Below are 27835 nucleotides of genomic sequence, written 5' to 3'. Positions count from 1 at the left end.
AACTCAGTCTGGAATGGAAAAAACAGGCTGAATTCTTTCCTTTTCATGAAATATTGTAAGTAAATAAAGAAATAATTATGGAATTCCTGAGTTCTTACTTCAGCTTTAACTGTGACTGCATCTGTTGTTTTAGGCGAATCACCTATCTTCTCTGTCTCAGCTCCTCCGGCTGTAAAATGGAGATAATTATGGAAATAATAATACTTTCCTAAATTCTTCATCTGGTATTGTGAAAATAAATCCACTTATTTTTTGCAAAGTGTTTTGACAATTAAAAATACTGTGCAAGTGCTATTCTTATGTAAGTGTAGCGTAGTGACAATTGCTTCCGTGTCAGTATTCGCTTGCTGCGTTTATACTAGCTTAGGACCTGAATCAACAAAGCATTTACCTTTAAGCACATGAGTGTTCTGTTGACTTCAAAGTTCCATCAATTTAAATGGCACTAATCACATGCTTGAAGTAGCTTGCTAGATTGAGACTTTTGAGAACAGACTGATTATGTGTTCACCCAGAGACCAGATTATCCATAAAAGTGCTTGGTTTAAAAAGAACAGTATGCTTTTATAAATGTGGTTTCTTTCTTGTTGGATAATGATTAACCATGTGGCAATCTGAGTGGCTGGTATAATTTCTGTGATAATATTTTAAAAGGCTGCAAAGTAGAACTAAAAGTGAAAACAAATTATATATTTAATATTTTAAAGGCCATGGAAATTGGACAGTTTTGCCACTGTTAACTTTATGCTATATTATACATGTATTTTACAGCAGTAGACATTTAATAGTGTAAAACATATTACAGATACAGCAAAAGATAACTTTATATTTATCCCATGCAAGGAAGATATTTTCAAAAAATCAGACTTAAACAGAGAACCAGTATGTAGGGTCCCATGGGAAGAAAATCTAAGGAAAAAGGAGTTCAGGAGAGCTGGCAGTTCCGAAAGAGGCAGTATTAAAGGCACAGCAGGAAACTATCTCAGGATGAAGAACAGAGAGAAAGAACAGTAAAACACCAATGTGGCTGCATTGGGAGCTCTTTAATGACCTAAAAAATCAAAAAGAAATCCTACAAAAAGTGAAAACATTGACAAACCGCTAAGGATAAGTATAAAAGAATAGTGCAAGCATTGTAGGGATAAAATCAGGAAGGATAAGGCACAAAATGAGTTACACCTAAGCAAGAGACATAAAAGGCAATAAAAAGATTTTATAAACACATTAAGAGCAAGAGAAAGGTAAAGAAAAATGTAGATCCACTATTTAGTGGGGAAGGAGAGCTAACAATGGATGACACCAAGAAATCTGAGAGGTTTAATGCCTATTTTAGTTCAGTTTTCACTAAAAAGGTTAATTGTAACCAGATGTGTAACACAATTAATGTTAACAACAAAGTGGAAGGAACACAAGCTAGAATAGGGAAAGAACAGGTTAAAATTTTTTAAACAAGTTAGATGTCTTCAAGTGGGCAGGTCCTGACAAAATTCGCCCTGCGGTACTTAAGGATCTAGATATCGCAATCTCTGAACAATTAGTGATTATCTTCAAGAACCCATGGAGGACAGTCAAGGCCTCAGAGTACTGGAGAAGGGCTAACACAGTGCCAGTCTGTAAAAGAGGGAACAAAGAAGATCCTAGGGAATAAAAGACCAAGCAGCCTAACTTTGATACCTGGAAAGATATTGGAACAAGTTAACAAATAATCAATTTATTGCCCCGTCTTTAGATTATGTATTAATTATATTGAGTACTTAAGAATCCCCAGTTATCACTTTGAGGGTTCACAGATTCTTGTCCCTAGATCAGGCCCACCATTATTTAAATTATTATATAGTAAGGAACCCTGATGTGCACAGTTACAACACTCACACTATAGAAAGTCTTTTATATTTACAAATATAGTTTATTTATACATTTAGCACAGTCACAAACACCCCAGCTTAGTAAGGTAGATAGAGCTCCAGAATGTCCATCTGCACATCCCTATACTCACACCTTCCCTTGTAGAACAACCTAAAATGTTATCCATCATCTTCCCTATCACCCTCACATCAAAGCAGAATATAATGCAAAGCAGTGAATATAATAAAGGCAAGCTAGCTCACTGGGCTACAGGATGCACCTAGAGGATTATAGGATGATAAATAACAGCCAACATGGATTAATCATGCCAAAACAAACTAATTTCCTTTTTTTATTACTGACCTCGTGGATAGTGGGGAAACAGTAGATGTGAGTTGTCTTGATTTTAGTAAGCAAACTAGGGAAATATAATCTAGATGAAATTACTATGAGGTGGGTGTATTATTGGTTGAAAAACCATAGTCAAAGAGTAATTTCAATGGTTTGCTGTCAAACTGGGGGGGGATGTATCTACTGGGGACCTACAGAGATTGGTCCTGGGTTTGATACTATTCAACGTTTTCATTATTGACTTGGTTAATGGAGTGGATAAAATTTGTGGATGGCATCACACTGGAAGTGGTTGAAAGCATTTTGAAGGACAGGATTGGAATTCACAATGACCTTGACAAATTGAAGACTGGTCTGTAATCAATAAGATTAAATTCAATATAGACAATTGCAAAGTACTACACTTGGGAATGAAAAATCAAATGCACAATTACAAAATAGGGAATAACTGGCAAGGCAGTAATACTGGGGTAACAGTGAATCACAGACTGAATATGGGTCAATAATGTGATGCAATTGCGAAAAAGCCAAATATAATTCTGGGATATATTAACAGCATACTCATACTTTCAGTGCCTGGTGAGATGACACTATTGACACCAGTTAGTTCCCATTTTTTGCTCTATTTTTCTTTATTTAAAGACCAGTCTTTGGTCAAACTTTGCCATCCCTTTCCCTCCCCTACATATAGAGTTCCTGCTGCCAATAGAAGTTCAGTGCAGTCTGGAACAATTGTCTTGGAATTAGTTGTGCACCAGGTAGTAGTTCTGGAAGGTGTTTGTGTAATAACAAGTAGGTAGCCATATATAGTTGCGTATTGATAGTCAACTTGGGTTCTTAGTGCAGTTCAACAGCAAAGCACTGAACTACAGATAGGTACATTTACTAGAAGTACACTTAATTTATGTGGAAAAGGTGCCATGGCTGTGGTTTGTCCCTCAGTGGGGCATCCCACCACCTTGCTCTAGTTCACCGGCCGGTGGCTCTGCTGTCATGGGGAACAACGCACACTCGGTTAGGGGGGTTCAGACCCTAGGGCGAGGCTGAGTCAATAGTCCGAAGCCGGCCCAGGCCCTAGGTCAGGGCGGGGCAACAAACACTGAGTCAGAATGCTCAGACCCTCAGGCAGGGCTGAGCAGTAATAGTAGTCTTAAGCCCGGCCCTAGATCAGGGCAGGGCAACAAACACTGAGTCAGAATGCTCAGGCCCTCAGGCAGGGCTGAGCTGTAGTAGTTAGGTAGCAGCCCAGGCCCTAGGTCAGGGCAGGGCAGCAAACCAACAGCCTGGGACTCAGGCCTTTCAGCAGGAGCTGAGTCAATAGTCAGTTAACAGGAGGTCCTAGCCTCTGCAGGCCAGGGACAAGGGGGAGTCTGCCACCCAAGGAGTGGGTGGCAGGGAGGATGCAGGCCCTCCCACTCCACTGCATCCCAGCCCGGGGCCCTAGCAGCGGCAGAAACTCACTGCTGTCAGTGGGGATCCTGGCCGCGACACACTGACATTGGCTCTGACAGTGTTGCAGCAGACTGGGGTCGGCTGCCCCCTGGCTACTTCCGGGTACCTTAGTCGTTGTAGCATCCCTGGTGGTCTCAAACACCATCGGTTCTTCTGGGTAAGTAGCCGATGGTAGGCTCAGCTGCTCCTCAGGGTAGCTGGCAAGAGGCTGGCTCGGCTCTTCCTCAGGGTAACTGGCAAGAGGCAGGCTTGGCCAGTCCTCCTCGGGGTAGCGAGCACGGGGCAGGCTTGGCTGGCCGGGTTTGAGTTCTGGCTGGCAGTGGCCGCAGACGTCTGGCCCCAGCAGTGGCTGGCCCTCAACTGAGCTCTGCAGGCAAGCTTTTATACTTCTGAGTCTGCGCCATGACCTCTGAGGGCGGGTGCAGGACCCAGTGGCTCCGCCCATGGTGGTGGTAGAGGAGGTTCATCCCTCAGCGGGGCTGTGGGGTATCCCATCGCCTCGCTACATGCCAGAAGTGGGAGAGGAAGAACAGATGGCAAGGGAAGAAGCTGGGCTGACAGAAGGGCTTGCACCCCACTTGTATACAAGACAATTGTATACTGGGATTGATGTGAGGATTGTCTTCAAAAATATTTGAAAAAGAGTAAATTGGAAATATTTTAATACCAAAAGAAATCTAACAGCCATTCCTTCTTCTTTTCCTTTGTCTTTCTAGCCTTAGATTTTTAGGCTCTTCTTACCTTTGGTTTGGTCAGTTTAGGCTAATTACCTCTGCCACTTTCTAACATCCAAACTCATTTTTCAGGTTTGAGATTAACAAGAGGTATATTTTCTTGTGGGATGGATTTTCAGGATCAGATCCTTAGATACTTGCATAATATTGAATGGAAGTTAGGAGACGGTGTCAAGTTCCCATTTGTGCTGCCTGATCTTTGTGCTTCGCTGTACATGCTTGCTTTGTATGTGCACATGTGCACTGTGCACTGGGTTAGAGCAACCTAAAGACTGTTACACTGGCCTGTAAAGGCCATAAGGAGCTGAAGACCAAAACCTGAAGAAAGGCATAACAGTGATTTCCCAGTCATGGCCCCTTTTCAGTAACCACACTGCTCTTCTCTGCTAAGTTGACAGCAAGGAGAGCAGTGCGGAATATAAGGCCCTGTGCTGACTCTGTGCTGCTACAGGATCACTCTTGCAATTGGGGTGATCCTCCCTGAACCATATACTCAGCTTTTGCATCTAAAGTACGACAGCAGGGCAGTACAAAGTGACCACAGCCCACCTGAGGATCTGATCCTTTATTATCCCTCTTATTCCTCTGTTTCTGTTTTATTGTTCTTTTCCTCTTCCATTTTATCCATTTTCCATTTTTTCTGGTTGTATCTGTTAACCCTTGTCTCTTTATATTATTTATTTCTTCTCTACTCTCCCATAATCTCTGCCCTTTCCCCTCCTCTTTATTGTTGTTTTCTTCTTCCACCTGTATAGACGCTTTCCTTCCCTTTATACCTGGGCTAGCTCGCTCCCTTCCTCCTCCATAACAATGCTATATTTCCCTTCCCTTTTCTTTGCACAAACTATCACTTTTTTTACCCATTGTCCCTGACTTATATCCTATCTGTGATTCCCTGTTGTCACTCCCATATATGACTCCTTTCAGACATCTTATATTCTGCTGAGCTCTTCTGAAGCACTAAAACATCTTCAATAACCATATCTCCATCTAGGGAGGCAACATAGCACTTCTGTCTACTGCAGAACCAATTCAGCAGCATATGAGGCATTAGAGGGTCTGGCAGAGTAATTTGGATGATAGGTACAAATGGTGCCTCATAAATGTTGGCATCCTGGTAACGATCCTGATTACCCAGCACAGACTTCTTTTTAACCTCATCAAGTCTCCATACGTCATGTATGTGCACCACTATAGAGAACAAAGTTCTTAGCATGTGTTATCACTGGCCCTTGATTAAAGATTGGTTCCAAAAGTCTATTTTGTACTGTAGAATAAAAATACTAACTTAGATGACTTATTCTGGTAAATTATTTTGAGTTTTCAGATTTGTTCTTTAGTAAATGGTTTGATAGTTTTGGCTCTTATTGCTAAAGTACAAATGAATTTGAAATAACGATGTGATTTAAAAAGCACTTGAACTTGGACAGAATTGAGAACTTCATGGGATGCTCTCTATGCATTAATGTCAGGAAAATGTTAGAAATAGTACATAAATATATATCATAATCCTTGGAACATATCTAATTCTATTCTTATAGTGGAAAAGACAGGAAAGATTTTGAATTACATGAGCACTAATATTACAGAAAATTGTTTAAAGTAAGTTGATTTCAAATAACAGAGGACTGGATCTCTCCATACAGTAAACCTTGTGGGACAGAGCTAAGGGAAAATAAACTCTGCAAGGATCACTTTGGCCAGTTTGTCTTTAATCATTCCATCTGGGAGAATGAGGTTTGTGTGCACCTGTAGAACTGGTGGGGGACAGTGTGCATCTACCAGGCTGTACCTATACCTAACACTAGTCCAATCACAAGGGGGAAAAAGATATCCATGAAGATCTAGGGGGCACAATCTGGTCCAGAATAGTTAATTATTAGTCAGTGATTTAAAATCTTTTTAAAATGTAACTGCAGTTATAGTATTAATTTTAAAATCTAATTTTATTTAATTAGAGAAGCAAAAATAACTGAGAATTTACAATACTTCTCTTCCAAAAGTATGAGTATAAAATTACTTATGGGTCCATATGTTTAAAAGAGCTCATCTCCTGTTTAGGCACCTAAATGGCATGGCCAGATTTTCAGAAGTTAATGTATCCAGTGGTTCTGATTGAGAACAGTGGCTGTGAGTATGGAGCCCACGTTCTGCTTCATTCTACAACAACCTCACATGCAGAATTCCCTTAAAATCAATCAGGTAGGCTAGTCCATATAGAAAAATGACATTTCACCTCTCCATGCCAATAATATTTATCATTTTAGAATACATTTTATGTTCAAACATTTAACAAACATTGGGCTAGGTAGTTTCTCCCACAGATAAAGATGATGATCCGTTTGTGAATGATCCTCTGTGTGTGGATCAAAGGGAGTATGTTCTAGCCTGTTAATTACATTGCAATGATTTTAAATGTTTTTGTTTTATCTTGATCATCTTTCCTTATAAGCTGGCAATCTTCTTTGCAACATGAACATAGATATTCAACCTCTTCTGATCCTTGATCATGTGCAGTTAGTTCAAGGTATCACAATGTCAGCCCAATAGGCAAGGCAAATATCAAAAAGTGCATATAAAAATTATCAACAAAGTTTAAAAAACGTTTGATCGTACTGCTCTCTGTTTGAATTACCTAATCATAAGATCTTTAGAAATGCCAATTCTGATTCTGAATTTAATTTTAAGCGTGTTGGCATATGGTTGCATTTTAAATCCAGCTTCAATAGAGTAGCTAAACACAAACAGTGTTAGTGGGGTTTCATTTTTTGCATTCAAAACTTGAACTAACCTAGGCCAGGTCTACTCTAGAAACTTTTGCCAGTACAGTAATGTTGGTTAAGGGTGTGATTTAAAAAAAAAAAATTTTATACTGGCAAAAGCCCTACTTTAGATGCAGCTCAAGAGTCTGTAGCGGAAAACTGAGCTTTGAACTCCATTGGAAACTGCTTTGAGTCTATCCGAGGTTAATGGTGATCATCTTACAGCTGCTTTTTAGTGTAATTATTTGGAGACCTCGGTCCATTTCCTATAGCAGACAAGTACTCATATAATATTAACTGGCAAATTTGTTGCCAGTCTGAAGAGTGACAGCAAGAATTAAAGTAGAGACACTGAACTATTCATGTGGCAATAGTTTATTGAACTATTGCTTTACATCTGTGGATAGAGGATTTAAATCTCTAGTGTCATGAGGTTTCATTGTTATTGGCTAGACTTTCTGGACCATTTCCCCAGGTGGTGTAAATTGGTGTAGCTCCATAAAACTCAGTGCTGATTTATACCAACTGAGGATGTAGCCCAATATCTGTCAAAGCTACAACCTTACTATATCTGCTGTAACTCTGGAAATGCTATCAAACTTAATTTGCAGAAGTATGTGGCAAAAGATTTTTTACATTTTTCGGTTGTTCCCTGTGAGACTTCATTTGTAAGAATTGCTGCAGGCTGTCATTTTTGTCTGCCATCCAGTGCATGTTGGCAAGAGTGTTGTGTACTAGACTTTGTGTCTGGTCATAGAAAAAAACCAATGCAGCTCAGCCAGACCATTTTGTTATTCCTTTAGAATTAAAAGCATATGAAACAGATGCAGCTTAATAAGTTTTTTTTTATAAATAACATCAACTTAAATAACTTAGAACAATAAAGTTCAAATATAACTTAAAATAAAGTTTAATGCTGTAACAAGAGAAAAAGCATGAATAACGGTGGAAAAACAATATTAAAAGCCATATGCCCTAACAGGAATTATACAAAAGATAGGTTATGTTACATAAAAAACCTTAAGATGTCTGAATTTTTACTTCGTCGTTATATAAATTGTTATTTTGTGGAAAGTGAGATGAAGTACATTTTTATTTATTCCCTATTCCTATTATTTTACATACACTATTTTGAAACATCTTTTAGAGCAGCATTAGGTATTTGTTCTTGTTAATACATTTGATATTTTGTAGTGGTGCAACCTTAATTTTCTAAACAAGCTTTTTTAATTGTAATATGACAGTAACAAATTTACAAGATTTGAGGTTTTTTTCTGATCCTAGTTTATGTATAATTTATCAGTTTCTCTGGGAACTATTTAAAATACTGCTCAATCTCCACATTTAGTATTGACTTGATAATCTGACAAATCATTCCAGCAGCCTTAAAGTCCGACATATTTTACATAACATTATCATCTGCTTTATTATTATTATAGCAGCCATGTTTAATAAGCAGATAGGTTTTTTTAAATAAAATATCATCAGATAATCAAGTCATGACTTACTCTTAAGGGTAAATTAATTTAAGAAACTACCCAGTTACTATTACTAACATAATGATTGTACAACTCTTTACAATTTTTTACAACTTTTAGTTACTAAATCTGATTTTGTGTATATTTTCAAATCTTTTTAATGAAGTCTCTTTAAAATAAACATAAATGCGCAAGTCCAGCTTGTTCAGTTTTTCAGTAGTATTCCAGCCTCTCTTGATTACTTGTTCTGTCTTCTTAAAAATAATCTTCCTGCTGGAACTAGTTCTCTATAGATCATATATGATTAGGATATTGCCAAAGGAAGAAAGTGGGATGCTTTGTGTTCTTTCTTTGTTTTTTTACCTTTCATAGGGACACCTTTATGGTTTAATGTCACAAACATCTCTTTCCCTTTGTTTGTCCAGTTTGCTGAAGCATAAGTATTGTAATGGTTTTCTTCAATCAGTTCTCTGAAGTTGCAGTCCTCATTGCATACTTTCTGTTAAGAGTGAATGATAGCATAGCATAAAATTAGCACTTGTGTTCTTTAAATACACAATGGGAATAAGGAAGTTGGGGGAAGAACATATACCAAATAATAAATACTATTTGTTATTAAAATACTCAATAAATTACTGAGGTCTCTTAAGTCTTAGCTAACATATTTTATGTTTTAGCTTTGAATATCCTCCCTTAGCAGCTGAAATATTTAAGAGGAGGATTTTTACTAAAACAAGATTAGGGATCTAATCTTTAGTTTCTAAAACCAGGCATAAAAATCCACCATCGCCATAGGATAAAGATGCAATACATTTCCACTTACTAGCAGTAATGTACACAAACTGCACAGAGATTATGTAAAAATCAGCATAAAATGTACACAAGTATATATTTCCATAGTATCAGTTCTTTGCAGTATTATCAGTACCTTTCCATAGAGTTTTCCAGACTTGTTCATTGCTAGAAAGTATTCACTTTCCACCCCTTTGATTGCCACTACTCCAACTGCCACTGTTCTTATTTCCAGAATACCTGCAAAGAAACACATTGAAGTCTGTTAACTTTTCATTTGCTTCTTCAGTTTGTCTTAATGATTCTACAATAGTTCTGGTTTTATTTAAAATCTTAAACTGGTGAGAGCGGTTATTAAAATAAAAAGTTAATGTAGTTACACATATGTAGTGCAGACAAGAATTGATCATGGTTTTCTTTTTAAAAAATCTCCTGTATATGTATACTCACACCCACTCACAAGGAACTCGGCATGTCAATTTCTAGTGCTGTGTTTCCCACTCACCATATTATTCTAAACTGTACTTGCATTTTTTAAGAATCAGACTGTTTTCTTAAAATTTCTCTGGTTCAGGTTTCCAGCTGAAAGAAATATACATGTTTTAGCCAAGATTCACAGAATTTTTAAAGACCACATTTAAAAGATTTGTGAGAATTTTACCGGTGTCACCTCCTTGAAGAAGCATAAACCTTAGAACTTGCAAATGATGGAAAACAGACCACAGTGTCTTAAGGAAGATAAAGTACCTGCTTGACCTTTATAGGCTTGAAAACTGACAGGAACTGAAAAGATATCTGCATTTGAAGAGAAATAATCAAAATCTACAGTACTATCAAAACTTTCTTATTCAAATATCTTTAACCTAGAAAATTTGGAGTTGCCTTAATTTTGTGTTGACTGATAGATGCTATTAACAAATATCCACAGTTACTAGTGTAACACAAAATACTCTTTGTTGATCAAAAATATGGAATTCAGAGTGCACAGTGTAGTTTTCAAATTTAAGCATTTTAATAGTTGAAAGAATATAGTAATTTTGAGTTTGGGCCACACCTTTTCTGAAATGAGGCCATCCTCAGAACAGTTGCTACCTAGCTTCCTCTTGTGACTTTCACAAGAGGAAACTCCAAAACGTCTGTTAGTCTATAAGGTGCCACAGGGTTCTCTGCTGCTTTTATCTTTCTACAGAGGGGTCCTTCTAGTTCAGCCAGTTCCATTCAGAATCCCGTACCTAACCAAAGTGTGCTGGGCAGGAGAGAGAGAGGATTACATCTTTGACAGGAAGCATTTTACCCAAGTTAACCACCTCTTTTCCAAAGATCATTCTTGACTGATGGTACAGCATCCCCATTCCTATCCACTTATGTATCAGGAATGTGCAGTGGCAGTATTATCCATCATCACTACAGTAATTCAGGAGTGTTAGTGTCACATTGTCCTCACCATAGTGTGAGCTTTTCACCTGAAGGATGCAGACCTCCCTCCCAAGCAAGACTTCCATTTAATTTTATCTTTGTTTACAATTTATGCTAATTTTTTGTGAAGTGGGAGGGAGGAGTGTGTGGGCTATGGTTGTGGTTTTTGGTTTGTTAGTTTTTTATAATCTGGTGTCATCTGTGCTTCTGTATCTCCCTGTTATATGCCTTTTTCTACATTCTCTTGCTCTTCTACTCTTTACTCTTTCCTTTTGCTTCTTTAGTCTGTTGCTTCCTACCTACTTTGCTTCCACGCCATCCCCAGCCTATATACTTTCTTCCTTTTGTTTTTCCTACCACCAGATCTAATGCCTCTTCCCTTACTCTGTGCTTCTCTGTTCTTTTATCTGTTCTCTGATACTTCTCTACTGTAGAATCTACCAAACTTCAAATAAAATTTTCAAGTTTTTAACAAGTTTCACTCTGCGTGCAAGCATTGCAAAAAGGATTTGAGCCAAATAACTTCAAAGTGAAGCTCACCAAAAATTCTATTAACTTTCACTTTAAATTTCATGGTTGTGAAACCCCAGTGGAGCATTCAAACCAGATGATCAGCCTGCATCTAACCAATTAAATATATGTTTGACATTTCTCATCTGTGTGGAAAGAAAATGAGTTAAGGATTTATAATGACTTTGCAGAACAGAGTAGATATGCCTGAGTAAACTGATATCGATGGCTAAGATAGTGTACCTGTTGAAAAGCAGGGAGGAGGGCAGGCACAAGCCTGCCTGTGTCTGAAGGCCGCTCCCCCAGCCCAAGGGGAGGAGCTACTGAACCCAGAATTCAAATAATTACTGGGGACAACTGATGAATAACAGGGTCAGGAATGAGGATCATAGGTACAAAACCAGGGATCCAAAGGCTGAGTCAAAGAGTAGCATATAGTGAGAAATAATATTACTTTTAAAAGGGAAGATGCTAAAATTTGTATTCTAAGTAAATGATACTGTATTAAACTTGGAATTTCTGAATTTGTAATTTTTAGCCCATTATTTCTTAATTTAGTATTGAAATCCACCATTATATTGATTTGTTTTGGGGGTTTTTTTTGACACATGCCAAACTCATACGTGTATGTTGTCTGTCAGCCTTCAAGTAAATTGGGGTATGCCATCATCTTGCCTGGAATACCAAGAGAATAGTTAAAGAATCAGGAATCAGAATTATATGACCAAACAAATGATCATAACATCTCTAAATCCTACCCTGGAATGTGTGTGCATGACTCCTATTGAAGTCACTGAGAGTTGCATTCAGGTATCCAAGGACAGAATTTGACATTACTTGTTTGGTTCGTGAATTATGTATAGTTATCGGGAATGCTGTGCCATTTTATACAGCCTACCTTGCCAGAATTGAAGGACTTTGTTGAATAAAACCCTAGCTATTATAATTATACCCTATAAATGTGTAAAAAAAAATAGTGTTAGTTGCAGATTAGTTATATTAATAAATGATGTGGGTTTTGCTTATTTCCTGAAAATCCTCTTTTTGTAAATTAAAATCACTACTTGTACTATGCGTGAGGAAAAAGAGATAAATTAGGGTTCTTATTTTAAAAATATATTAAGCACTCTTTGGCTTATTATTACATGGCTCTCATAGTTTATATAATAAATAAATAGGATCCTATCTCAGATATCTTTGACCCTCTGATCCACAGAGACTGTGGAATGCCAGGGACATTATTAAGTCTTTGAATGTCACTTTTTTGAAGATGTTCTGCTCCTGTGCAGTGGTGTCCTAGACTGTAGACTTTACATGCACTATCTAATATTACAGCACAAGGTGTTGGGAAGAATAAAGTATCTTTACTGCCAGTAGAAGACTGTGATGATTTCCCCAAAGCCACAGAGAGAGTTAGTGTCAGAGTCAGACTGGATCTCAGGAATTCCTGATTCTCAGTCCTATGCTCAGAAGACACCTCCCTCTCAAGATTAACTCACATATAATGTAACAGAGTGCTTTCCCTTTAGAGCCAGGAGTAGTCAGCCTGGATGGAAGTCCAGCAGGTGTGTGCTGGGAATCAGCTGACCCAACTGGACAGCATCTAGTGATTGGTTCTGATTCCAGGCTGCATGGTATAAATGAAGGCCCAAGGTGCATGAAGGAGCCTGCAACCAAAAGAGAGCTGAGATTACACTCTCCTGCTGTAAGAGAACAAGCAGGCCCTATCTATGGCTACAGGAGGCTAAAGGGCCCTCACAATCTCAGTTGAGAAGAAGACTATAGCTTTTGTTGTTGTTTCATGCTTCCTTTTGCTAGATATTGCCTGTTCTAAGAGTATGTCTACACTACAACTGGGAGTGTGCTTCCCAGCTTGAGTAGACAGACATGCTCTGCTCAACGTAGCATGCTAAAAGCAGCAGAGTAGGCCGGGGTAGCACAGGCACGGGCTTGCACTAGCTGCCCGAGTACGTAGCCAGGGTGGCCAGGCAGGTTTGTATTCGGCTGGTTAGCCCAAGCTGCTGCCTGTGCTACCCCTGGTTATGCTGCCACTTTTAGCCCACTAGATTTAACAGAACAAGGATTTGTCTGTCTATTTAAGCTGGGAAGCTCTGTCCCCACTGCAGTGTAGAGGTACCATTAGTCAAACAATGCGTCTTACTACATACCAATTGTCTGATGTATGCAGTGCTTAATTTGTGCCAAGGCTCAGCCCTGACACATCTAGGCTTGGCAGTTCATATCTCTGGGCTTGCTGCATCAGTTATGAATGTAAAACAACTGCTTGAGCCTCGACACCTCTTTCATTACAAATTAATCACTGAGCTGTAGTACACTGAGTGCTTAATCCAGCATAATATAGCCACAGAAAACTGAACTAGTGAGCAGAAAAACTGGCTAGCTGTAGATACCTTACTTTAAACTCCCCCAATCCTTCTACCTCCCCCTAAAACAAATACACTCTTGCAGTGAGCAAAAATCAGATGTCACAAAAAATCTACTGCCAGCTAGGAAAAAGAAAACCATATTGCATTGCTATATCATCAGATCTCTCTATCAGGGGAGAATAGTCATGCATGTGCCATTTAAAGAATAATTAAGGATAACCCAGAAAAAACTTTACAGATATTTTACCTTTAGGATTTCAATTGCCCTCGCCACATATTAAATAACTAACCTTTGTTTGGTTTAACAAAGAAGGTGAGTTGCCCCTCTTTAATTGCAAGGGTGAGTTTTCCACCTGCTCAGAGGAAAGGGGTCATTGCCCATTTAAAGCCCTCCCCTGCTCCCAAGATTACCTGTTCCACATAAAAAGTAGGCAGCAGTCACACAGACCAGGTCAGCAGACATCTTGCCTTCTCTCCCACAGGTGATCAGATGGTGTCCAGACCTCTTTTACCTGAAGCACGTGAGCAACACCCAACCTCCCACTCATGTAAGTAGTTAAAATACAGGTTTCCCCATGATCTGTTGCTGTTATTACCCTAGATGCTTCTTTCTCAAGGGGGCTGGGAAGGAATTTTTCTCTTACCACCAGATTGGGCTAGGCAAGATGTGGGTTTGGGGGTGCGGGTTGGCAGGGAGGGGAAGGGTGGCCTTCCCCACTGCAGGTTAGGCATCTATTAGGTTAGGAAAAGGGGCATTAAGCTATACTGTCACAATTCATCATGTAAACTTGTGGCAAACGTCCTGTGCAGATATTCTGCAGGGAATGGACATGGTGATCAGATCAAATGGACTGGTAAAGGATTTAAAGAAGGTATTCTTTAAAGGATCAGAGAAGGGGGGTTTGGGGCTCCTACAACTGGTATGGTGAGAAATTCACCCCCATCACTCCTTTATAGCCCCCCTTAACCCTCAGAGCAGCGGGTTGGCTGGGACCAGGATAGGGGAAGGCTGATGGCAGCCCCCAAGTATTTGGAAAGAATTATGGAATTACCTGCACTGTAAAATTTTATCTGATGGTTAGTCCCAGATATTTAAGACTAGAATTGTGGTCTAATTAAAGCACATCCAGTGTCTCCTGTCCTCCTGGCATAGTCAGACAATGCCTGGATGGTTTAACATGGCCCATTAGGGTGTGTCATAAACATACAACTAAGGATAGCATAAAATCCCTCTTTACCCTGTAAAGGATAAATTCCTCTTTTACCTGTAAAGGGTTAAGAAGCTCAGATAACCTGGTTGGCACCTGACCAAAAGGACCAATAAGGGGAGAAAATACTTGCAAATCTGTGGGGGAAGGTTTTTGCTTGTGTCTTTGTTTTGTTCTCTTCGAGTCAGCAAGGAATCAGGGCAGGAAAAATACATCTCCTTAAGCACATCTGGACTAAGCATCTAATATTGCAGAAATAGTAAGTAATAGCAAAGAAATGTGTTAGATTATCTTTTGTTTCAGCTTGTGAATTTTCCCTCTTCTAAGAGGGAGGTTTATCCCTGCTTTTGTAACTTTAAAGTTTTTCCTAGAGGGGAAATCCTCTGTGTTTTTGAATCTTTTGTTATTCTGAAAAGTACTTACCATCCTGATTTTACAGAAGTGATTCTTTTACCTTTTCTTTAATTAAAATTCTTCTTTTAAGAACCTGATTGATTTTTCATTGTTCTTAAGATTCCACGGTTTGGGTCTGTGTTCACCTGTACCAATTGGTGAGGATATTATTCTCAAGCCTTCCCCAGGAAAGGGGGTGCAGGGCTTGGGGGAATTTTTGGGGAAATAGGACTCCAAGTGGTCCTTTCCCTGATTCTTTGTCTAAATCACTTGGTAGTGGCAGCATACTGTTCAAGAACAAGGTGGAACTTGTGCCATGGGAAAGTTTTAATCTAAGATGGCAAAAATAAGTTTAGGGGTCTTTCATGCAGGTCCCCACATCTGTACCCCAGAGTTCAGAGTGGGGAAGGAACCCTGACAGAGTGTGAAACTGTGATGGCCTCAAATGTTTTTGAATGCTTTAAGGTCCTTGACAGTAGCTCAAAAGACACAGGATAGCTCTGTAAAAACTAAAACTGTCCTTTGAAAATCAAGAGGGTATACCACATAAAATAAACTGCTCATTATTTTCTTGAAATCAAACAATTTAAAAATAAACTGTTTTTCTTTTTCAACAAATAGAACCTTAAAGTCTCCAGGCAGTAAATCATCCCTGTTCAGAAAAATGCTTAATAACGTGCTTAATCCCATTGAAGTCAATAAGCCTTGTCAGTGTTTTCTTACATAGGGAGAGATTTAAGCATGTTCTTAAGTGCTTTCCTGATTAGGAGCCCAAAAATGTAAGGATTAGTTCTGCATACAGTAACTACTGGATGAAATTTACAAAAGTGCTCAGCATTGACCTAACTATACTCCCATTGAAATGAATGCAAGTAACCATTAACTTTAGTTGGAGCAGAGTTAGGCCCATGCAGAACATTTTAAAAAATTTAAGAAATCCAATTTTTTTCTCATAAGCAGAGTCACTTTGTAGTCCTCTACTTAGAACAAAGTATATGTGCAGTAGGAACAGTTTGTAGGTTTGAGTCCAGAATTCTTACATTAGGAAAGAACTTACAACTGTAGTCTATCCCCCTACAGGCCATTACTTGAATTTCAAGTGATATTGATTCCACAATAGTGGAAGTAGATTTCATTCAAAGGTTGGTTTTACCATCTAACATTTTTGTATATTTCAATTTATTTTTTTAATTCAATTTAAAATTTCTGAGCAAGGTTCTGGGTAATGATTTTGTATGTATCTTTGATAAAAATGTTTTGCTTTTAATATCTTACAGGTGTTTGTAAATGTTTCACCAGTTATATACTGGCAAGAAATATATGCATGAAAAGAGTCTAATGACGTCTGTCATTATGTCATTAGATACTCTTAATAGGTGTATATTTCTATGACATTGTTTCAACTATTAGAGAATAAATTATAAACAAAATATGGACACCTTTAAATATAATGTATTGATAATGATATAAATACAATATGCACATACTTCGCATAATATCCAAAATGTTATATTTATATATGCCACATCCACATAACCATAAACAAATATGCACACGCTGTGTTCTTGTATGTTAATAGAACATTGATATGCCACTATATATAAATGTGGACTTAAAAATAATATAATATATGATGGATTTAAAAATTGAAAATATTTTAAAATAATTCAGTATATTAGGTTACAAATTTTAAATTTAATTAACCCCCCCAGGCTTATATAAAACATATATGCTTGGTCCATTTTGTCACTGATTCAATATGAATGTTTTTAATTTAACAATGAAGTTAAAATATATCTCCCTGCATATGGCAATGATTTTAATACCTTGACAAAAATCACAAGCATAGCAAAACGTTTTCACATGCAAGTAACTATTAGAATCATAAATTTAGCATCTGTCAAATTATTCCAGCCTTGGTGTAGTGGAGTTTTAATACGAATCTGAAATCTGCAGTATATGCAGTAAGTACATTAGCTGCATGAATGCACGTGTGTGTATTATATATTTTCACATACTGAGAACATCTTAATTTCACCTTCCATGCTTAGTCTCCATCCAAAGGTGAATATTTTTGCTAATTTTACGTAAAATCCCTTCCACAGTTTTTGTGTTATGTCCATGTACAAGAAAACAAACACCTTTCTCTCTCTAAAATGTTGCCATATTTCTTTTCAACGTGGATAGATCAAAAATAGCTGAATTTGAAACTTGACATGGAAACATTCCTCATTGAGGAGTAGCATATATCCATGACTAAATTAAAACAAGACTGGCTGAAAAATGAACAAAATTGTGAATGTTTGAAAATGACATATTCAGCATTTGAAGAACAGATTTTCAGTCAAGGTGAAATTCTGTTAATGAGCACATACCCTGAGTGTCAACCATATGCGAGTGGCCCTGGAGGAGCAGCCTCTTTGGCTGTCTCTGGGTATCTGGGCTACAACTTCCAATAAAGCAGGATTTGGGCTGGAGTAGTAATGTGGCCACAGCTCCTCCCTGATATATATGTGTATATGGCAGTGGAATTATGTAGTAGATGGGCCAACTGAACAATGGCTGGTACCCAGCAGGTCTTTCCTCTTACCTTTTGACATAAATCTAAGAATCTGCAGTTATAGAGATACAGTGGCCCTTTTTGAATTCTTTGAAAGATGTTCATGCTTCAGTTGTATGTTGTTAGTGGGGCTGGGCAGAAAACAAGAAATCTGTTTAGCAGAAAAATACTAAATTTGGTTTCAGCCTGATACAAAACAAAACCAAAAAATTCTGAATGTTTAATGAAAAAATGAGAAAGAGAGCCCCAGAATGGCCAAGTGGTGAGTGCACTCACCTGGAATGTGGAGACCCAGATTAAAGTTGTTGCTCCAAACCAGACAGAGCAGGGACTTGGATCTGGGTTTCCCGCGTCTAACGCGAGGGCCCTATCCATGGGGCTGGTGGCTATTCTGCAGTGCAAAAGTATGTCTCTCTGTCTCTCATTTTTTCCACCCTTGACCTGAGAAGCCTTTCCTGATAAAAGTGTTGTTCAGACCAATACTTTTCTGCAAAGATTAGGTTTCAACAAATTGTCATTTTCTGTTTTAAAAAAATGTTTTGGTGAAATATTCCTGACCAACTCTAGTTATTAGTAATTTAGTTACAACTGGTGTTATGCTACTACATGCTTTCCTAAGGAAACTAGGAGACATCAGTCAACCAGGTTTCTGAGTGGAATATTTCTTATCCTGTTTTTCTCATTTCATTTTCCCCTCCCCCTTTCTTCTTCCTTTTTCTTTCTTCAGTAAGGATGATAATATGGAACATATGCATGAAGGCAGTATGGCTGATGGAAATGAGTATCTAGAAATGGAAATTACCACATCTGAAGTGGAAAAAAACCCTTAAAGAGCTCAATGCGCTCAAATTGTGGGGACCGGATAACTTCTGTCCCAGATACTGAAAGACTGGCACAAGAGATTGCTAGTCTGGTAGCAAGTATTTTTAATAAATCTATCTGTTTGGGGGTACTACAATTTGCCTGGAGAATAACTAATGTACCTATATTTAACAAAGCAGAAAAAGTGACCTGAACAATTATAGACCTGTTAGTCTGACTTCAGAAGTAGGGATGGCTTTAGAACAAATTGAGAAGGAAAGACTAAATTAAATTCATAGATGTCAATGGTAAAGGAGATGTAACACAACACGGATTTATGAAAGGTAGAACCCAGTTTCCTTCTTTGAGAAAATAACTTACTTTTTTATATAAGTGAAGTGCAGTAGATCTAATTTACTTGGACATCAGCATAGTATTTGATATAGTGCCATGGGAAATTATTTGTTAAATTAGGAAAGCTGGCAATAAGTACAAGAACTGTAAGATGGATAAGGAACTGGCTAAAGGGGACAAGGCAATGGGTTGTGCTGGACTGGAGGGAGGCTACTAGTAAAGTTCCTCAAAGATCAGTCTTGGTACCAATCTTATTAAATATTTGTATTAATGACCTTGGCTCATAAAGTAGGAGTGTGCGGTTGAAGTTTGCTGATAATACAAAGTTGGGAAGCATCGTCAGTACAGAGAAGGTACAGAATAGTTTACAGAAAAAGCTGGATGACCTTGCAGATAGGAATGAAAGAAATTAGATGAAATTCAGTAATACAAAGTGCAAGGTTAAGCACTTAGGGTCTAATAATAAGAATTTCTGCTACAAGCTAGGGGCTTACCAGTTGGAAGTGACAGAGAAGGAGAGAGACTTGTGTGTATGGGTCGCTCACACGATGACTACGAGCCACCAATGTTATGCAGCCGTGAAAAAGGCAAATGTGATCCTAGGATGGTATCAGGCAAGGAGTTTCCAGCAAAGGTAGTGAAGTATTAATGCCATTGTGCAACTCTGGTCATCTATGTTCAAGAAAGATGATTTTAAACTGGAACTGATGCAGAAAAAGAGCAAGTAGAATGATCAAGGGATGAAAGGTCTATCTTATGAGGGGAGACTGGATGAGCTTGGCTTGTTTAGTCTAGCAAAAAGAAGGCTGAGAGGGGATATGATTGCTGACTATAAATACAATAGGAGAGAGGTAAATACTGAGGGGAGGGGGTGAAGTGCTATTTAAACTAAAGTTGGTGCAAGAACAAATGGATATAAATTGGCCATGAACAAATTCAGGATGGAAATTAGAAGACAGTTTCTAACCATCAGAGGGGTCAAATTTTGGAACTGGCTCCCCAATAGTTGTTCTGGGAGCAAACAACTTGATTAGTTTTAAGACTAAACTGGACACATTTATTACTGCAACTGTATGACAGGGTTGGTTGTGATGGTAGAGGGAAGAACTCAACAGCTCTGGGGCTTACTTCCAGTTTAAGTTTTATGTTTCCTAAAAGATCATGCTTCAGGGTTTCAGCCAGCCACTGGCAGGTGTCAGGAAAGGATTCTCCCCTCCAGTGTCTTCGGGGGGGGTTTTAAATCTATTTCCTCTGAAGCATCAGGGATAGCCACAGCTGGAGATGAGACGTTAGACAAGGAGGCCAGCTTCTGAGGTTTCTCTCTCTCAGGTGTTTGGCTGGCTGGTTCTTGCTCACATGTTCAGGGTCTAACTGATCACCATATGTGGAGATGGGAAGGAATTTCCCTCCAGTTCAGATTGGCAGTAACTTTGTTGAGTTTTTGCCTTTTTCTGCAGCATGTGGGTGTGGGATACTTGCCAGGATTATGTGGGTATATCTCACGTAATCATTTCCCTGCCATTGTGGGGGCCTTGGGCACCAGTGTATCTTGTTCTCTCCTATTCCCTGTCTATGGTACATAATAGTCTGATCTCCTGTCGGCTGTAATACTTCGGTCTAAAGTTGGTTGTTAGGTGTAGTGTGTGGGTGGTAGGTTGTTCTGGTGGCCTGTGATATACAGGAGATGATCAGATAGACCCTTTGACCTCAAACTCTTTCTGAAATTCAGAAAACTACATTCATGTTTTGACTGGATTGAGCAAGGCCATTGATTGCTTTCCTTCCAAGTGCCATAAAGGTCTCAATTTTCTGAACTATAGGCAGTTGGGAAGGCACAGGCATTTTGCTCCTTAGGCGTTTGTATGATTAAGGCCAACAACAAAACAGCAATATTATGTCATGAAAGGAGATAGTATGAAGAACTATCAAACAACCTTGGTTGTGCAAACTCCCTCACTGATGCTGAAGAAAATTCACTGTATCCACTCTAGTGTATGTTTGATGACTAGTTTTACCTTAGGAAGCAGACCTGTTCATTTCAGGGTCCCTCTGCACAAAAAAGCAGCAAATGTGAACTTCTTTCTATCTGGGTTTTTAACATGTGAACTCCCATTGGCTGATTTGCCTGAAGGAAGAGGATCAATACAAGCAGATGATGTGGAAAAAATGGGCAGTAGTGGCAAGTCAACATACAAAAGTTTGTAGATTGTTTTAAACCAGTGGTTCTCAAACTGGGGCCGCCGCTTGTGTAGGCAGGCCGGGCCAGCTTGTTTACCTGCCCAGTCTGCAGGTCCAGCCAATTGTGGCTCCTACTGGCCGCGGTTCACTGCTCCAGGCCAATGGGAGCTGCTGGAAGCGGTGCAGGCCGAGGGACATACTGGCTGCCACTTCCAGCAACTCCCTTTGGACTGCAGTGGCGAACCGTGGGAGCCTCGATTGGCTGGACCTGTGGATGGGGCAGGTAAACAAACCGGCCCAGCCCACCAGGGGTTTTCCCTATACAAGCAGCGGCCCCAGTTTGAGAACCACTATTTAAAACATTAAGGGTGAAATTCTGGCCCCACTGAATTAAATGGCAAAACTACTACTGACTTCAATAGGACCAGAATTTAATTTTGAGTTGTGGAAGCAAGGAATGCTTGCTCAGTAGGGTATGCAGGGCAATAATAAAATGCACTGAATTCTCTGGTCATTTCAAAGTTTCCTATGATTTTAAAGCAGTCTGGCTCACACCTGGAATCAGTTTTGTGTGGTATCTCGACTTTTACAGTAGCCAGTACCGGACACTTCAGAGGAAGGTACAAGAAACTACACAGTAGGCAGATGTGGAAAAATCCACCCACATAAAAGCCTCTTTTTCATACCTAATAGTCAAACCAGTCCCTAAGGCTTGAAGCATAGGGTTTTATATCCCTTCCAAAAAAATTCTAAGTGTTAACTGTTAGTACTGTGAATCTTCTTGTTATCCAGATAAATGTCTAGTACTACTTTGAATAATCTTGTTAAATTTTTTATTTCAACAACATCCTGTGGCAATGAGTTCTACAGTCTAATTATGCACTGTGTGAAAATGTATTTCTTATCAGTTTTGAATTTGCTGCCTTTCGATTTAAATGAGAAGACTCCTTGTATTATGAAACAATGCTTTTTCATACCATACTTTTACTTTGTCTGCTCTTGCTTGTCTCTTTTCAAAATAAACCATCCCAATCCTTTCAATTTCTTTTGATATGAAAGGATAAGAATCCAACAAGAGAGGAAGAGAAAGACGAAACTTTTACACTTTTTTTGTTTGGAAACAGCAATTAGTTGTTCAGTTTGAGTAGTTTTGTTATTTTAGTGGCATTATCTTAGTGTCTTAAACTTATTATATAATCATACTGAAAATGCTGAAGAAGGGAGCAATCTGAAAACCTATGTCAGAGCATGGTTTTGCCTATAAATGTTATTAGAACAATATTGATCCATTTCAGAATAATCCAAACATTGAGATCTAGTAGTTCTTAGCATAGAATCTATGTTAAATAAATTAAAAATAATCTAATCTATTATGGCTATCCTTGATCAATATGGACTTTTAATCTACATGGCTGGTGAGCAAAAGGCAACCAATGTCACATGTGTTGCCATGTGTATGAGGCCAACAGTCAGAGCCAATGTAAAAAGTAGAAAACAATGAACTACATTCAAGACGTGGAAAAAAATATTCACCATGAATGAGTGAAAACACACAGCAAGAAAACCTTAAGGAGTCAACAAGGTTAAAACAACTTCGCAAGACTAAAACGCCTTCAAACCACAAAACAGATGCTGGCATTACTGTAAAGTGCAGCTGTTCCATGAGCAGAGCATAGGTTTGTGTAGTGAATGTGTTTTTTGCAGCTTGGATTCTCATATACAACTTCCGACCACAAATATGGAGGCACAAGTGCACCTACCCATAACATTCCATTGAAGCAACTCTGTGAAAGAAGCTCCTGGTGTTACTATCTCTGCTATCAACAACCAGAAAAGTCGATAGGAACTCCTTATGTCTCACCTTCACTAGACAGCAGCTCAATATACTTCCTCTACTTAAGAGAAGTGTTTCTTTGGCCTTTCACCTACCATGTAGGAAACATTTTTCCACGCCCCCACCAGTTAGGCTTGCACATGAGTAAAAATAATTACGGGTACTTAACTCTGCCTCATACTGAGCAGTTGTTAGTCTCTGTGCTTGCATCCTTACTCACAAATGAGCTGGATAAAAAAGGAGCAGTCCCCAGGTGGAATATATAATGTATGAAGAAACATGTACCAAACTGTAATCTCCAACATGATGATGGGGCGTTTAACAACCAGTATTATTACTATTACCCATTTTGCAATAGCACCAGCAGAGATCAGCACTCCGTTGTGCTGGGAATTGCACAGACACAGGACGAAAGAAAGGCATGCAAAAAATAAGTAGAATGATTAGAGTTGTGGATGGTAAAGGTTAGACTGGTTCCTCTTTGTGTGCTTCTGAGGGTGTGGATGGGAGTTTTGATTTTTGTATGTGTTTTACAGGTTGGCAGGGGCGGCTCCAGGCCCCAGCACGCCAAGCGCGTGCTTGGGGCAGCACGCCGCGGGGGGCGCTCTGCCGGTCACCGGGAGGGTGGCAGGCAGGGCCCCNGTCTGTGGAGGGTCCGCTGGTCCCGCGGCTTCGGTGGAGCCACGGCTTCGGTGGAGCCACGGGACCAGCGGACCCTCCGCAGGTACGCCTGCAGGAGGTCCACCGAAGCTGTGGGACTGGCGACCGGCAGAGGGTCCCCCGCGGCATGCCGCCATGCTTGGGGCAGTGAAATGTCTAGAGCCGCACCTGCAGATTGGAGATGAAGGGAGAGGCATGAAGGGATGACTTAATAGGCTCCAGGAAGCAGGAAAGACAAAGGAATGGGAAGAGTGAAATTGAAGGGACAGAGAAGCAGAGATGAGGATAGGGAAAGAGCAAAATAGGGAAGGAAGATGCCAGCGGAGGGACTGTGAAGCATGGAGTGGAGGCAGTCAAAACAAGCAGTCAGTCAGCAAACAGAAAATGTCCAAAACTTTAAGTGAAGGAAGCAGAGTGTGAGGACATCTCCTGTGGCCTGGGAGCTAGGAAGAGGTGCTTGGTTACCTGCTCCTGTTGGGGTAGTCTTCAATTTCTAGGACTGGCTCTGCCTCTGTTTTCCCTCTCCAAAGCTCATGTGGTTGGGGAAGAGGGGCTTGCATGTGACCTAATGCCTCTGGTAGAACCCCTAAAATCCCAATGAAGTTTGAGTCCAAAGGAATTAGGGGTTGGAACATGTTTCCTCCTTATTCCCGCTAGAAGGCAGGGATTACCTCTTGGCAGTAAAAGGTGCCCTTTTTAGTTTTTCTGTGCTCCATATTCTACTCATCATTTTTTACCTTGGACTTACACATTCTGGAACATTTTCCTGCACTGTGCAGGATCAATTATTTTATTTCTCTGTGATCAGCTTATCAGCCAAAATGCTGATAACATGATTCTTTCCTGACACTTTTCTACTTTAGAGGATGAGACTGTGACGCCAACCATTCCTTGCTGTTTCTAAGAACTGTCAGCTCAACCATCAGAACAGCCTAATTTTAGGCATCCAACCAGCAGGGCCGCCCAGAGGGGGGTGCAAGTGGGGCAGTTTGCCCCAGGCCCTTGGCCCTATAGAGGCCCCCCATGAGAATATAGTATTCTATAATATTGCAACTTTTTTATGGAAGGGGCCCCTGAAATTGGTTTGCCCCAGGCCCCCTGAATCCTCTGGGTGGCCCTGCCAACCAGACCTAACCTACTTCAAAACACCTTTCCCACTAGCTTTCCTTCTGACTTCTCCTTAGCTCCAAGAAGCCTATATGACCAATAGTCTTTTATTGGCCATCAGTGTATGCAAAGTGGGTGCCCTCTGACAAGAATGCCCAGGGAGCAATGGGAAAAGTTTCTTAAGTGTATGTTTTGTACTGTGGAAGCCCTGTGCATATGGCTCCATTTCCAAACACTCCAACATCATCTGGTGTTTTTGCAAATAGCTCTCTCCTCCTAATGTCCCTGTGGATACTGCTCTCCCAGAATGAAAGCCCACTCACAAGTACCATTTTTATCTATAGCCTTTGCCGCAGGAGGGTTTTGGCATCAGAAACATTTTCCAGCAGAACAGCTACCATGGATTTGTCCCTCAGTTGTTCCTCTAGATTGGCATATGTGTATGTTATAAGAAGACATTTTCAAGTAAAGAATGAAACCTGTATCACAGTGGTTGTGAGCCTGTTTGCTCCCCTTTTAAAACTGCCTTTAAATGCTGGAAAGAAATAGAGGAGGTATAGTTCCTCAGAAAAGGCAGACAAAGACAAAATTCACCGTAGGATCTATCTCTTATGCATTGTAAGCACTTTCTCTTTTAAATTGATGTTTGTTCATTTTTAACACCTCTAAAGTGTATTTTTAAAAAATTCTAAATGTTTCATAATGGCAGAATTTTCTTCCATCTCTACATATGAAAACATCTTTGTTTTTTTAACCTTCTGCACATGATATATCACATTTGATCCGTATATCAAAATCATCAATTATGAAAGCAGAAAGTTCGCTGATTTTTATGAAGACAGAAACTGGCATTGACAAAAAAAAAAGCATTTGTAGGGAACTTGTACATAAAACATCTAGTGAGTACTGCCCTTAAGTAAATTGTGTTGGATCTCAAATTGGTAAAGATGGGACAGGAAAGACTTGGATGGCGAATAAGTGAAAGAAAAATGCAACTGTTTTTAACTGCGGCTAACTTGTGTTTCTAATTAATTAATTTGGGAATGCAGTGCACGTTTACGAGTTCAAACGACCTTTAAGATGATTCAAGGCCAAGAAAAAAAAAACGTCTATTTTTTTCCTTATGACAGAGTTTAAATGTAGTTTATACTATTTGCTCTTTTATTCTGAAGATTTAATAAGTTAATGTTTGTGCTTTTTAAAGCATTAATAGCAATCAAGAAAGTACAAATTAAAAGAGGTTCAATTGTATATACTTTTGGAAATGTTTCACATAGACTTTATTGATGTTAACTTGTGCATGCTTGCATTATGTGAGACAGCACAGTAAATACATTCATTAACTGGCTAATTAAATTTGAAGAGTCTTTCTAGAAGACTATATCAGTATTTATATGCTGAAAGTAGTCACATACTTTAATGGAACTGATTTGTAGATCAGTTTTAAGAAGCACCACCTACTTTGACACAACTGTATATAGATACAGTATTATTTTCAGTGTATCATTTTAGTTGTGATATTTTTTATTAGTTGTATGCATCTAAGTCCATTTTTAAGTAGAGTAATTTGTGAGATTGTCTTTTTCAAACAGAATGGAGTGGAATACAAAATAACATAAAAAGTATTCATCTAAAAGATGTATCAGATTGAACTCTTTTCCTTTCTTGTTATTGAATTAAATTCTCTTTTATCATATTACTGTTCACAGAGTTAAGAATTTTAGTTTATATTCTGAACTGGCTTCAGCAAAACAATTGAAGGTTTGTACCAGCAGGTACTATACAGAACTGACTTTAGTGAACTCTGTAATTTCACACAGAGATTTAAAAATCAACGTATTTTACACAAAGAAAAATAAATTACTTGTACTTACCTGGAATATACTGTATATGCATTTTATAAATTTCTAATTGCTTCTATTTATACTTCCTAAGCAGTATTCAAATGGCAACAGAAAACAACTGACACATCAGACATATTCCAGCTGATCCTCATCCACTATTTCCTTTCTTCTCTAAATATAACCCTTCACCTTTGCTTCTTCCTTTGATTCAATGGCACTGGAGTCTGGATTTCATGACATGACACAGAAATGAAAAATGTACTATCATTTATTGTAGGAGCCAGTGCAAAGGGACAAAAAAGATTTGAGTCTGAATTTGTTTAGCTTCAGTTTCCCACCATTAGATGTTATTATGCCCTTTTAGATTAAAGAGTTTTTGCTATCAGAATTTCTCTTCCGGTTTAGGTACATATCTACCATGATGAAGTTTCCTCTTAATCTTCTCTTTGATAAATAGAATGAGTTACTTAAATCATTCCCTATAAGGATGAATTTTCACACCTTGAATCATTGGTATTGCTATTTTCTGAACCCTTCCAATTTTTCAACATCCTTTTAAAAGCGTGGACACCAGAACTGGACAAAGTATTCCAGTAATGGTCTCACTAAGAAGTATTACCACCTTCCTGCTTCTATTTAATATTTCTCAACCATCATATTGAGATCACAGTATTGTGCTGAGAGCTGATGTTCAGTTACTTATCCACCACGACTCCAAGTCTTCTATGGAGTACTGCTCAGTCTTCCATCTATTAAGTGTACCCTACATTCTTTTTGACTAGATGTGTGGGACCTTGAATTTGTCAGTAGTAAAACACATGTTGTTCAAGGGAGCCCAGCCACAAGCAATCCAAATTGCTCTGTAAAAATGACTTCCCTAATCATTAGAGAGATAAGGTGGGTGGGGTGGACCAATTTGTGCTGATGAGAGAGAAGTTTGTGAGCTTACACAGAGCTCTTTTTTCAGGTGTACCTCACCCACCTTATCTCTCTAATATCCTGGGACCGACATGGCTACAACAACACTTCCTTAATCATTATTTACCACTCCATCAAATTTTGTGTCACTTGCAAACTTTCTCAGCAATGATTTCCTATTTTTTTCCAGATCGTTGATAAAGATATTGAATAGCACTGGGCTAAGAACTGTTTTCTACAGGACACCATTA

At 39.0% G+C, this 27835-nt stretch overlaps 2 protein-coding genes across 5 annotated transcripts in view; one reads left to right on the top strand and one right to left on the bottom strand.

The window, feature by feature from the left end:
• FAM227B (family with sequence similarity 227 member B) overlaps positions 1 to 27835 on the top strand; it is a 161989-nt gene that overhangs the window by 24281 nt on the left and 109873 nt on the right. The window contains exon 10 of the mRNA XM_075069648.1: positions 14210 to 14275. Coding sequence (XP_074925749.1) covers positions 14210 to 14275 — 66 coding nt within the window. The remainder of the gene's footprint in view (positions 1 to 14209; positions 14276 to 27835) is intronic.
• Positions 8067 to 27835, bottom strand: part of FGF7 (fibroblast growth factor 7) — a 94838-nt gene continuing 75069 nt past the window's right edge. For all 4 annotated transcript variants that reach the window (XM_075069647.1, XM_032763086.2, XM_032763103.2 and 1 more), the window contains exons 3-4: positions 9551 to 9654; positions 8067 to 9121 (exon numbers count right to left, since the gene is read on the bottom strand). In XM_075069647.1, coding sequence (XP_074925748.1) covers positions 8927 to 9121; positions 9551 to 9654 — 299 coding nt within the window. In that variant the 3' untranslated portion in view covers positions 8067 to 8926. The remainder of the gene's footprint in view (positions 9122 to 9550; positions 9655 to 27835) is intronic.

Source organism: Chelonoidis abingdonii, chromosome 9, assembly GCF_003597395.2.
Source record: "Chelonoidis abingdonii isolate Lonesome George chromosome 9, CheloAbing_2.0, whole genome shotgun sequence".
NCBI classification, from domain to species: domain Eukaryota; kingdom Metazoa; phylum Chordata; order Testudines; family Testudinidae; genus Chelonoidis; species Chelonoidis abingdonii.
Note: the sequence above shows the minus strand (reverse complement) of the source record. Positions and strands in the feature narration are given on the sequence as shown.